The sequence below is a fragment of the Mirounga leonina genome, unplaced genomic scaffold, assembly GCF_011800145.1.
Source record: "Mirounga leonina isolate KUSES-001 unplaced genomic scaffold, KU_Mleo_1.0 Mir_96, whole genome shotgun sequence".
NCBI classification, from domain to species: Eukaryota; Metazoa; Chordata; class Mammalia; order Carnivora; family Phocidae; genus Mirounga; species Mirounga leonina.
In genome coordinates, this window is record NW_023270871.1 from 9,063,916 (window position 1) to 9,077,607 (window position 13,692).

The 13,692-nt window shown below is 37.0% G+C and overlaps 1 protein-coding gene across 1 annotated transcript in view; it reads right to left on the reverse strand.

Moving 5' to 3' along the window:
- Positions 1–6,687: 6,687 nt before the first annotated feature.
- Positions 6,688–13,692, reverse strand: part of LOC118006383 (potassium/sodium hyperpolarization-activated cyclic nucleotide-gated channel 1-like) — a 359,980-nt gene continuing 352,975 nt past the window's right edge. The window contains exons 7-8 of the mRNA XM_034999004.1: positions 10,781–10,945; positions 6,688–7,574 (exon numbers count right to left, since the gene is read on the reverse strand). Coding sequence (XP_034854895.1) covers positions 6,688–7,574; positions 10,781–10,945 — 1,052 coding nt within the window. The remainder of the gene's footprint in view (positions 7,575–10,780; positions 10,946–13,692) is intronic.

Here is a 13,692-nt window from a genome sequence, read left to right on the forward strand (position 1 = left end):
TTTACTATTACTGAGATAAACCACTGCTGAAGAGTATTCGTATCAACTTGCTGTGAGTCCTGAAGGCTGTTCTGAATTGTTGGGGGAAACATATTTTGATTCATGCAAACATCTCTGGGATATGTGTTTGGCATTTTAAGGTAATTTCTTTGAGGAGGGCAGTAATCACTTGGATCTTTGAATATGTTTGTTAACAAGCCAATATAGTTAATATACTTTGATCCTTGGTATGGAGATGTATGGAGAATGCATGCTACAGAGTGTATACAAACTTTTTCTGTTAAACACTAATTTTCTCAAATGAAATACTTCATTATGTTAGATATCAGAATATCATACTTAGAGCAATTCAGAACTGCACATTTTCAATAGAATTGTAGTATGTTAGGTTGGTAATAGATCTCGGAGAATAGTTAAGCAAACAACTTTTATTTGGAAATGCTTGGAAACTAAGGCCTTGGACAAATACATTACAAGAAACAAATGAGAATACATTCGGCAAACTTCTTTTGAATCTTTCAAACTTTCCTGTGTTATGCTCTTTCTTCTCCTCAAAAATAAATCTCCCATATCTGAGTGGTTTTCCCTCATAAATTTAAGAAAAACTAAAAAAATCTTTCAAAAAATATCTTTGCCTCTATGGATCCAAATTTTCTCTGTGGAAAGATAGGATTAGTCTGGTAAAAAAAGACAATTTGTTTCTCTTTTGTAAAATTGCTTCACTATTAAAAGAATGTCTGAATAACTCTGAAACACTTATATTTAATTATGTAAATCTAATGAAAACATAAAATCGTCCTTATCTTTCGAACAATTATTATATTTACTCAGACATGTTCAATTAAATAAATAAATACTCTCCTCTGCTCAACTGTTATTACTTAAACATTTACAATTAAAAAAAATGAAGCGATATTTCCCTTTGGGAATAAGTGGCCATTGATTCTATATTAGAAATGTAATACCTCCAAAGAATATCCAGCTTTGTCAATCTTTGAAGCATAATGATGCCAGTTAAGATGTGGAAAACCTCTGGAGTTTTAACCAAAACTATTTCATCACTCCTTTCTGTTCATACAGGTCCTGACTCTCATATTCTCAAATTCTTCCCCAGCCGCTTTATGCCTTGTCCTAGGCAAAGCAATTTCCATTTCAACTTCTCATCCCCATTGTCCTGTTCAGCAAAGTCTTTCCTTGGGATCTAGCCCCTCCTTAGGGTTGTGTGGGATTGTAAATAGCAACCTCCCCTATTTGCTGTCATAAATGACTTTTCCTGTCATGTTAGCAAAACACACATTTCAACATGTATCCACCCAACTGGAAATCTTGGTTTCATAGAATTATGAAGATAAGGCATAAAACTGTAAAACCATTGGTCTGATACTGAAAGCACTTTAGAAGGTTTAAAACCAGCATTTCTCATTCAGTTTCTGCTCTCCTTCAGCCTGAGATATTGGCCGATGGGCCCAACCAGCTGTGCTGGTGAACATCCATACTTAAGCAAAGCATGTTTCCTTTGTCAAGTAAGGTTAATTCTTTGTCCGGCATTTAATACATTACTCTTGGAAACAAATCCAGAACCTTATGGACAGCGCCTTTTAATATCGCCTTTCAATAATTCTCTCGGTGTGATGGGGCAAATCAGGGCAAGACTTCTACCCCAGAAACCCTTCAAAGCCCCTTTTGCCCCATCAGAGTCTCCATAGGAAGCAGGGCCAGGACGAAGGAAGCAACTGAAGCAGGGTCATGGAGGCGCAGGGTTGGATCTTGTCTTCATTTAAGATTGTGACATTTATTCATTATCAACTATTACTTTAATTTTGGTGTTTTAAAAGTTGCATTAAAATATTATTTGCTTTTGGGCACCTGGGTGGTTCAGTTGGTTGAGCGACTGCCTTCGGCTCGGGTCATGATCCTGGAGTCCCGGGATCGAGTCCCGCATCGGGCTCCCTGCTCAGCAGGGAGTCTGCTTCTCCCTCTCACCCTCCCCCCTCTCATGCTCTCTCTATCTCATTCTCTCTCTCAAATAAATAAATAAAATCTTTAAAAAATATATTATTTGCTTTTGTTATTGAGATTTGGGCCACTTCAGATTTTGTGCATGAGGCCTCAGCCTTGTTACCCTTGTGCTGGCCTCGCTTAAGGAGACCATCTCCCTATCTGATGGCTCAGTGGCAGAGAGAACATGTTTGAATTTGGGGAAAAGGGAGCAATGATTTCACTGGGAGAGTATTCAAAATTGAAAAGCAGCCAGGTATTACAAAACTGCAAATATTTTCTTCTGAATAACATAATGGAATTACCTTTGTCTTGTGATAGATTTGTGAATATGCCATGAAATTCTTCCTATATAGAAAAGCTCATGTTTTTCATGCCCTGAAGCTATAAAGAAAATGATGATGAACAAAGTGACAAGTATTAACAGAAATGTTAATTGCCCCCAGGGAAGGAAGGAATGTGGCATTTGGCCAAAAACTCCAAAATGGGAGGAGGAGAATATGGGTCTTCTGGCTGGATTTGCTCCTGCATCCTTGATGAATTTAAGTAAGGTAATTTATACTTTCTCTGCTCCCTTTTAAAAGCAAGAGTTCTCTTCATGATTGAATTCATTGTTGGCTAGTTTATAAAAAAAATAGATGCCATTTTTAAAAAGGACAGAACCAAAATTGCTTAAGAAAGTCCCTCCCAGTGCCAGTAGCAGGCATACTTAACCCTGAATACAACAGCAAATTTTCTTTATTCCATCTTATTTTCCTGGAAAGAGGACATATTAAATAAAGTTATAGAACCGAGCTAACAATTTAGTGCATGCAGCCAGTCACACTTGCTTAAAAATTTGACCATTACTTTCAGGACTCAAAATAGCTATTGATGCTCAGCATCCAATTATTCTAAGAGGACTACATTTCTTTTGTATTGCAGAGCATAAGTAATTTTCAAATAGGCCGAACATGTCATAAAATTTTGCTAGGTGTAGTGTAGATGAATAAAATAATCAGACTTGGGTTTTATGGCACAAATTCTAGAAGGATAGAGGCATCAAGGAGATAAATCTTGTTCACACAGCCTAATGTCATAAATTATGAAAGTAAAATTCATAAGAGCAAAGTAGCATAGTAAAATTATATAATTAACAAATATAAACACTTAAATTTAAGAAGTCATGGGGACTTTTAAAAATAGGCCTGAAAGATGATAGAGATCGCTTCTATTTTAAAGTGTAAATAATTCAGGATTTAAAATAATAACATCTAAAGTTTAAAACACATCATATTGTTTAAATTATCCAAGTCCTTTAGGAACTAGCCTAACTTGACTGTGTACTTTGTAATGTCCTGCAGATGTTATGCTCACTTAAGTTTATAAATTGCAAAATAACCACCATTTTAAAGTGGGATGGCATCCGTCAGGGAATCATTCACTTATGGAGTGGTCCCTGAGACCCGGAGACAGGCTATTTATTTGATAAATAGAATCTATTGCCATTCCTGCCATTTATCCTTACAGTTTTCAAGAATCCTTCGTTCAATGCAATAAACGCTATGTCAGGCTTTTAGGTCTGATTCAAAATCCACTTGTAAAGGGAGGTTCTATCACTATCAAAAGCCTTTGCAAGGGCGAAGGCTGTCATAAAAGAGGATTGTATAATAAATTGTAAGGTGATTTTTTTCCATCTCTAAATCTAATAGCACAGAAATGACTGTGTTTTGGAATTGGGCAACAACCACATGTTAAGGAGGTACAGAGCAAAGAATAAGTAGACTTCAACTAGTACTATATGGAAGAGGTAAAACACAGGGACAACTGGGAAACCCACATTCTATTTACCTTCCTCGCTACAGTCATGGGCTTATCTATAATTAAGTTTATAATGACTATCAAGTATAAGCCTACTTGGAGATCTTACAATGTAAAGGCAGAAAGAGGCAAATCTGTACTCATTAATAAAACAAAACATTTGATTAGAGTATATTGATAAAATAAACTATTCATGATGTTAGTTTATTTTCTGTTGAATTTATTAATAATCTTTATATATATTTATATATGTATGGCTTTGAGCAAAGACAAAAGAAATACTCTAATTCGTCCCTGATCATAACAGTTGTTGTAAGAATCAGCTATTCTACTATTTTCCCAGCAGCAGAAAGACCAATCTTTTCAATAATACATTTCTTTCTGTACAGATTAAAACTCCATACTCATGGGCTTAACTATGTACAGAGAAAAGAGGTCACTTTTCAACTAGCAATGGACTTTTATATTACAGGAATGTGAGTCAATTTTTTTTCTTAATCTAAGCATATATATTCATACATATATATGTATATAATTTACCCTGTACCATTTATTTTTAGTTTAACATATAAACCTTAGTTTTTTGTCCATTCTGTTACAAAGTGAATAAAAATTTTATGGTTGCACTGAAAGACCATGCAATTCAATTTTGCTTATGTTTCTCAATAGTGCTCAAAATAAAAAACCAAAAATTTATATATAAAAATATTTCACTACCAAACCCATTAGTACTATCAAATGTAAACCTTTAATAATTTAAAGGACCAATACATGATCTTAGTAAATTGAAGTTAATTCTCAATATTTTAATAAAATAAAGGAGTTTTGTACTGATATGTAAATGGTCTTGCAGCTTTCCCATAGGTTCTAGGTAGACTGAACAATCCCCTTCTTACACCATTCCTGACATGCCATCAGATGTCACCAGCATGTTAATGACAGCATTACATTGAGTAGCATTGTTGATTACTTCCACACAAGCTGGGATCTGTTAGAAAGGAAACATAACAACTCATTTTGGTATTATAGGTATTATATCCGTAAAAGGCATAACAGGCAGCATGGATCCATTTTAGAGTTTTGCTTTAGTTTTGTTTTCTGTCCTCAAGTCTGTCTGGAGGCCCTGCCCCATTTAATGTGTGACCTTTGTTAAGTTCTTCTTGAATGTATCACCAGTGTCAAAAATACCAAAGACCTCCACTTCAGGTCATTCTCTTAACTTGGGTTATTTACAGAAGTCGGTTGTTAGGAATCTTCCAATTGTGTTCCAGTCATCCACCACATTTGTGGGATGCATTAGGCACAAATGATTACTAAGGGACTTCTCTGAGAAGCAGCAGATGTTCACAGATCATGGAGAGAAGGAAACAGACAAACAAACAATGCTCACATTCAGTTTGCCCCTTGCTTTCTGTCATCACGTCCATACATTTTCCAGCACGTTCCGAGTAACAAACCTCCTATCTAAGGGCTATGTTAGTCACCACATGCCTTAAGATTTACTAACCATTTTATTACAATATACATAGAACAAAATGTGTGTTCCCAAACAGACATGATGCTATCGTGTATTTAGTTATTTTAAATCAACACCAGGGTAAACTACCAACTACCAACAGTAAAGACACAGAACACACTGGCAACTCCAAATCAAGCTGTGGTTTACAAATCATTATTTAAATAATAGTAATAATAGTAATAATATTAAATGAAAGTGAAAACCTCACTTCTAGACTTAAGTCAGAGATTCAAGTCAGCCTTATAGGAATTTTAAGATAGGCAATTAATGAATGGTTATATTTTTCTAGAAATGAGAAATATTGTAAGCCTCTCCCTACAGTGACTGATCTGAACCTATATATTTTTTTTTTCCCCCAAAAAGCATGCAGGGACTATTTTCAGATGCTTGGTTATGGCAAGAAGGAAGAAAAGTAATGATTTTTTGGTGTCATACAAGCAATTTGTAGAATTGAGCATACAGTTTTGCATAAAACATTGCAGGTTAAAATAATATTGTAGGTTTCAAGCCATTGCATTACAGTTGAATAACTGTCACAATTAGGTTTTGTAAAATTTCAAACTCTAAGTTTTGAAGTGAAGCAATAAAACTAAATTCTTAAGTGATGACTTTTACCTTCATACAGCACAGAATAGCTATTTTTATTTGGGTTGAAAAAGTTATTTACAACTAACATTGATTGAGTCTTGGTAAAAGTCCGATAACACATGAAGACAAATATCCCCTCAGCTTTCTGAAAGATCAATGAACGTGTTTGAGGTTAGAGATATTCCTAACGGTGGCAATGCGAGTCTCCAACCGTGGCCAAGCATACGGCGTGTTCTGTAACCTAATTCAAAATTGAAAGCACCAAAATACAATTTGAATCTATAAAATGGGACTTGCTATTTAATTCTCCATAATTAATGATTAACAATTTAGATGCAGAGACACAGCTAATGAAAGAAGTTTTGGTTGGTGCTATTCAGTAGCTCACTTGAGTTGCCTTTTAAAAATCAGAGTTTTGTTTCCACTGAATCCAAGGACTCTTCCTAAAGTAGAGAAATACATATATCAAAGGAATTCAGTAAAAGTAGGTTAAAAATAAATGATCTTACAACAACATTTTAAATCCTTTAATGATTTAAAGAAAGGAAGACATGTAACACTGAATGCTAAACAGGTCTTTTGAACTTCTCTTGGGAATTTAGATAGATATTTAATAGTAGATATATATTTATATATTTTACATTTTGCATGTAGGCCAGAGCTGTCTAAAATATCTCTTCATAGTAGGCTATAGGAATCTATCAGGAGACAGAATAAAATAGGGTCTGAGAAGATGCTCAGTTTATTAGAGTATCTCTTTCTGCTTCGACAATCAGCAGGGATCATAAATTTGAAGCAAATCGTGGCTTTTCTGCCTCTGGGTCTGTAGTTAAGACTGAGGAAGACTCTCTCGGAAGAGCGGCTGCTGGCGGAGGGGGTGCGGGAGGGGCTCCGCGGTTAGGGGGAATGGCTCCCGAGGACATCTGTCGGAACAGGGTGACTCGCTGGGGCACGGTGCCCCTGCCCCCTGCCTGAAGGCCCGGGCCGTGAACGGCGGTCACGGGCTGAGGGATGGAGGCCAGGGACTCGCCCACAGTGGGATGAGGTCTGGAAAGGAGAGTGGAAACCTCATGGGGCAGCGAGGGCTGCGAGGCCGACAGGGGCCTGACCTCTCGGGTCAGGCTGGCGTTGTGGAGCGCCTGCGTGCTCCTGTGCACGTCGGTTTTCGGCGTGGGGCCGCCGGGCGTCTGTGGCTGCGGGGGCGGCTGCGGGGGCTGCGGGGGCGGCTGCGGGGGCTGCGGGGGCTGCGGGAGCTGCTGCTGCGTGAGTGACAGCTGGGAGGCGGTGGGGGAGGCGTAGTGGAAAGTTCGAGTGGCCAGCGGGCTCTGTACGGGAGGGCTGCAGACCGCAGTGGTGTAGGAGCAGGGCGACAGGACGGCGGACGGCTGGGGGGTCTGTGTGCTGGGGCTGGGGGAATGCAGGTTGCTGTGGGACAGACTGGAGGCGGTGTACACGGGCGGAGACTGTGTCCTCAGGCGGGAGGTCGGCGTCGTGGCGGAGGAGGTGGAATTCAGGGCTGTCATTTGCGGATAACTGATGGGGGCGATTGCCTGCACCATCTCGCGGTCGTGCTTCACGATCTGCTTCAGGATCTCGTTCTCCTGATTGTTGAAGACGCCAGTGTTCAGATCCTTCTGGAACTTCTGCAGAAGAATGGAATTTTTCTTTCCTGTCAGCGAAAGAGAGGGAGCCCCTGAGAAAGCCTGCAGATGACGGGTGACGAGCCCAGGGGAGAGGGGCCCCTGGCAACAGAAGTAAGCCCAGGTTTCACAGAAGACGCTTAAAAGCCAAGTACTCACCTTTAGACGCGAACGGAAAGATGGCTCCTGCCCTTCACGCTTCCTGTAGCTCCCCGGGAAATCTTACCTTCTGTGCAAGCCAAGGTGAAAAGCGTAATGTGGCAAAAGCCATCTTACAGGAGAAAGGGAGGTATCTGACCTGAGGGCTACTTTGAAGAGTGGGAGAAGAAAGGGCATTTGGATCAGGACGGGCCTGGAATGAAAATTTAAGTTTAAAGCTACTTTTTTTTTTTTTCTTCCAGGAAAGGACAATAGAACACTTGCTCTGTGACAGCTACTCTACAAAAGGCTTTAGGTAGACTTAATTTATTTAATCCTCCAGCCTTGGAGGTGGATGTGTTTATAAGCCTGTTTCACCCAGAAGGAGAACGGGACCGAGGAAGGTTAGAACAATGCCCAAGAGAGCCTGGTTAATCAGAAACAGGACTGGGGAAGGAAAACAGCAAATATGATTGCAGATTCTTACCAGCGGCATGCATCTGTATCCTGTGAGTGCCTTCTAGAAATGCAGTCTCTTAATCCCCCTCCTACTTGCTGACCAAGATGCTGCATCTTACTAAGATCCTCAGGAGATTCTCACGTGCAAATTTGAGGAGCCCTATGGCAAGTCCTTTGCCTCTGACCAGTGCCCTATACCAGTGATCCTCCACCATACATTCATAGTCTTCTCATCTCTGAAGCCTTTGAAAAATACTGATTTTCATCTGAACCGTATTAATTAAACCAGAATAACCAGACACGGGGTCCAGATTTCAGTACTTTAAAAGCATATTTCCTCAGAGGATTTTTATGCATGGCCAGGTGGAGAACCATTTCATAATCTTTCCTTTTCTGAAAGGTCTTTGTGAGGATTAAGGGGCACAGTGTATGGCAGGTTCTCAGCTCCCTCTAGAACCTCAGTAAGCATTACCTCTCCTTCCTGCCATTGTCTTTTGAGTGGTTTGCAGTAAGTAGACATTCTTTGGCAGGATGACAATAGAATCAAAATTAGATCGATGAAAGGGGGAAATTAGTGACTTTTGGTGACATCATTGATAAAATAATCCCCAGATAAATATCGTAACTGAAAAGTGAATCAGCTTGCCATATTGCTAAATGAAGTTAGAGTTAGAAGGAATACTTTTTAATGGAAATATTTGTTATAATTTACTTGGATGCTGGAAAACTATCATTTTAAATGACTGCCGAAATAAATGCTTGTCTCTCCTTATAGAAATGTTCTAATTTTCTCAAGAACAAAAGCTCCTATATCTGTAATAAATATAAATGCTTATTTAGCATATTGCCTTAACTAAATATGGTCTTACATGTATAAGCAATAGCCACAGAATGGATAATATTTCTTTGTGATCATGTGAATAGTCAACAGTTTGTAATGTAAATATCTGTGAACTTGTGGAGAAATATTATACTTTTTAATGTACTGTTAGAATTTTATAAGGATCAAAACTGCAAATGCTTGGTGCTTATTAGCAATTTTATTGCCTGCATTATTGATTGCAAACCATTTCATGCAAACTTTCTTATAAAAATTAATTGGAATAAGTTAGACGAGAGTAAAGCTGATCAGATTAACAGAAATTCTCTATTAAAATACCCTGATTTTAACGCTTTCTCTGAAAATGTCTAGCTGGCTTAGGAAAAAAACGCATGTGCTCAGAAATTAGTCTCTAGCTCTACCATGAGCACTCACATACCACAGAGAGGTAAATTATTTTCAAATTAAATAAAGATGCTTTCAGGAATACCCACTTTTATGGGCACTGTCTCTCTCAATACTATGTCCTATTACATGTCTAAATTGTCAATGTGAATTTCTAATATGTGTCTTATGTCTAATGATAATGTCCAAATACTACCTTTACTTCTCCTAATCTAATTTCAGAGCCTAATGTACCTGTCATCCCACTCTGTAAAAGGAAAGAAAGACACAGAGTGCGTAAGAAAAGCTGACATAAGACTACATCAATCAGTGATCCTTACCTTTAATAAGAATGAAGCACTTGTTTACTTCCAAGTGATCCCAACCCCATATCCTTTGAGATCATTGATTCCTTCATCCTTCCCTACCAGCTCGCTTCAAGAATATTCATTGTGTACTAGGTACTGTGAATGTAATAGTGAATTAGACATGATCTCTACATTCACAAATCTTAGCATCATTGGAGCAATTGCAATGATAAAAGCAGTATTGTGATGGAGGAAATTCCTAGGGGGATGGGAGAACATACCCAGGATACTCAGCCTAGGAGCCAGTAGGAGGTCACGGAAGATTTCTACAGGGAAGGGATGTCTAAACCCAGGTTATGAATGGAGTAGAGTTAAGCAAGGAAAGGGGGCAGAGCGTGGTAGGGTGGGGAAAGAGGATTTAGGTATAGAAAATGAATGCATACCACCTTCTGACGTCAGAATGTTCCAGCATATCTTGGGAAGGGAATAGCAAGCCAATCTGTTCTAACTTTACTATAGCAATTCTTCAGATCTTTAAACTAGTGTAACTAATAAGGTCTAATTTATATATTCTTATTGGAGAGCAGAGAAGACTGTAAAATAAGTTGATGTTTACAAAGTAAAGCATCTATGTCGGGCACTTCTAGGAAGGTTTTTCCTGCATGAGTCTGTATTACAAATGTTTCCAGAAGTTTCTACTCAGACAAATAAAATGTACAAGTTTTCAGTTCTCAATATACAGCTAAAAATGTAAAGTTGATACATAAAATTTTTTTAAACCTTGTAGTAAAATTATTTGGTTTGTAATGTAGACTCATACTATTATATTTTTAGTTCTATTTTAGTGCTACCTAAAATTTTTATCATTGTTTTTTACCTGAAGATTCAAATTGTTTTGGCATCACTGGGGAAATCAGACTGAGCAGCTAGTAAAAATAGAGATGATTAAATAAACCCAGAATACTTAGAAGAGAAAGTAGAAATAGGGCTAGAGCTAACTGCTAGTTCTATGCTAATTAATAGGCAACCTACTATAGCATTTAGGACTTACGATTGCAAACATATATCAGTCCACTAAAGTATAACTAAATTGTACACAAAAAAGGTAGAAAACTGAAGAGAGTACCTATCCGATCTAGTCGGTCAATGGCAACGGTCTCGAAGGCTCGCCTCATCATTGGATATTCCTCCAGGACCTCATTGAAATTGTCCACAGAAAGTGAATAAAGACGACAATATGTATCAGCTCGAACACTGGCAGTGCGGCGGCCCTTGGTCAGCAAGCAGATCTCTATAAATACAAGAAGGGAAGATTTGTTTGGTAGTTTACTTTCAAAGACCACTAAGACCCACAATTTTAAAAAAAAAGTCTCATGGTGTGATCAACCAATGTTTGGCAGCATTTTCTATTTTATCAGTAAATTCCTTCTGACAAAAATATCCAATTAACAATACTCAACCTTAAAATGATATTTATTGTTAAACAGTTAAAGATTTTAGTTCAAATGGAAAGCTGACACGGAGTTACCTATCCTTCAGCCCTCATTCCAATCCATCTGAAATAACAATAAAAATGTAGAAAAGGGAATCATAAATCCACAGTGGAGTTGAATACTGGAAGAAACTGTTATCAGACAAGATTTTTATGAAGTTTGGAAGGCAAAAAGCAGATCATATGATATAGAGAGAAACCAAAGTGAACCCAAACACTGGCCTAGAAAGTCCTATGATCAAGAAAAACTGGACCATAGGTTCTGAGGAATGCATTTCAGGCATGCCTTATGTAGTTCGCATATTCCCAATGAGATTGGTATAGAAAATTACATTCCAAATGCACAGAGAGGCTTTCTGTTTCAGTAATTTCTAAGAAAAATTGTTTTTTGAGAATTAGATTTCCAAAATAAACATTTGCAAATTTGGATTCCCTTATTTGCTACTTAAATAAATCTATAAGTGATAATTTTCTATTTCATTTCCCTAAATTTATTAATTCAACTCTATAGATTTTGATTTTTTTAAAAAATTAAAAATATTTTAAAAATTTAGTTTCAAGATAACCAATTTGAAAAAAGAAATGGCGGAAATATTTCTGTAATGCATAGTTTCCTAACATAAGGAAATAAAAGCAAAATAATTATTGAAAGGGGCCTAAATTCACACTCTCCTGAACTTATTTAAGTAAGTTCAGTTCATGTTGATAAACATGGTGAATAAATTACATGGTAGGCATTATGTATTTGATGTTAGGGCTGGAAATATGAATCAAACAGAGTATCTACTTTTGTGTTACTTATATACTGATGATTTTTAAAAAAAGAGTTCATCTTAATTGAGAGTTCATTTAAATGCAATCTGGTAAGAACAATAATACAGACTGTGGGCATTCTGGAAGTATTAAGAAGCACATCTGAACCAATCTGGGAAGATAGCATTTTAGGAAATGCCACTGAAGCAACCACTTATGTTGTTGTTCATGCTGGTAAACATGTAAATTTAATAAGTAATATTGTGGAATGTTCACGTTTGTGTGCATGTGCATGTGTGTGTGCGTACTGGTGTAGGTAGAAAGATGAATCTATATTATATTTAAACATAAAGCATATTATCACACCATGGAATTTGCTGGCTACTTTAATCTGAACAATGTGGTAAAAGGAAGTATTTTCAGCACTATCCCCAAATTAAATTCCTGTTGGTCACTAAAGTACTAATGCCATATTATAAATTTATAATTGGCACATTATGGTGAATAAGCTGATGGGAAATGTATTACTGCTAAGTGTTTCTTTCAAATCTGTGCAAGTTGTCATGTAGAATGGTTAGGTTATAAACCTCATGGAAAATAACCAGTAAGATATAACAAAGATCTTAAAAAGTATCCATACTCTTCAACCCGGAAATTTCACTGGACAATCTAACCTGAGGAATAGTCTGTAATTAGAACAGTGTTTACACGGTGATACATATTTATTTAAACATCTGCAAATGCGAGAATGTCGTCAAGAGTCAACCAAGTACAAGGCCACTGGATGAAATATGTGGCAGTTATGAAAAGTGAAGCTTTTAAAGTCAGTGTGATAACAGTAGAATGGTCATGAAAGCTTAAGTGAGAAAAGAAAGATACAAGATTGTAATTACAGTCTGATAAAAATGATCCTAATGCTAATGACATCTACCAATATGCCTTGCTCTGGATGAAAAAATATTCCTTTATGCAGATGTGCATTTTTTTCTTTTTTCAACCTCTCTTTACATAAATTATTTTTATTTTGTGATGTGCATAACCTTTAATTAAAAACCTTTAGTTATAAAATTAATATCTAAGTGCACAGAATAGGAAATTAAAAAAAGGATATGAGGGAATGCAAACCTGTTAGTAGTGATTACGACAGTAGGGGATTTCCCCAACTTTACCTTCCATTCTTTTTAATATATTTTTGTTTTGGCACTTATATTTTTAATTTCCAAATGCTTTCCATTTTCCTATGTTTATTTCTTTCTCATTACATCCTTCTCTTTCATTATAGATGTAATGTCCACTGTCTCCTGATGGGTGTTAAGAGTTCCGAATATGAATGAAGCATATATGCTACAACAGGGACAGGCCTCAGTGTGTTTCACAAACATACATGAAAGAAGCAAGACATGAGTCTACAGATTATATGATTCCATGTATATGAAGTATCCAGAGAAGGCAAATCTATAGAGACAAATTATTGGTTGCTCGGGACAGCGGGTAGGAAAAGAGATTCACAATAAATGGGTACAAAGACTTATTGGAGTGATGAAAATGTCCTAAACCTGATTTATGGTGATGGTTTCATAAGTTGGTAAATTTAATTAAAAAATTGAATTGTACACTTTACATGGGTAAATATACTACAATATAAACATATATATATGTAAAATATATTGCAATAAAACTGTGAAAGTGAAGAGAAAAAAGGGCTTTTGTTTTTCTATTTTATATATATCTTAGTCCCCTTCTGTTTTCTGAATTCGTTCTCTTCACTATTTCTGCCTCTGTGCCTAGAGGTT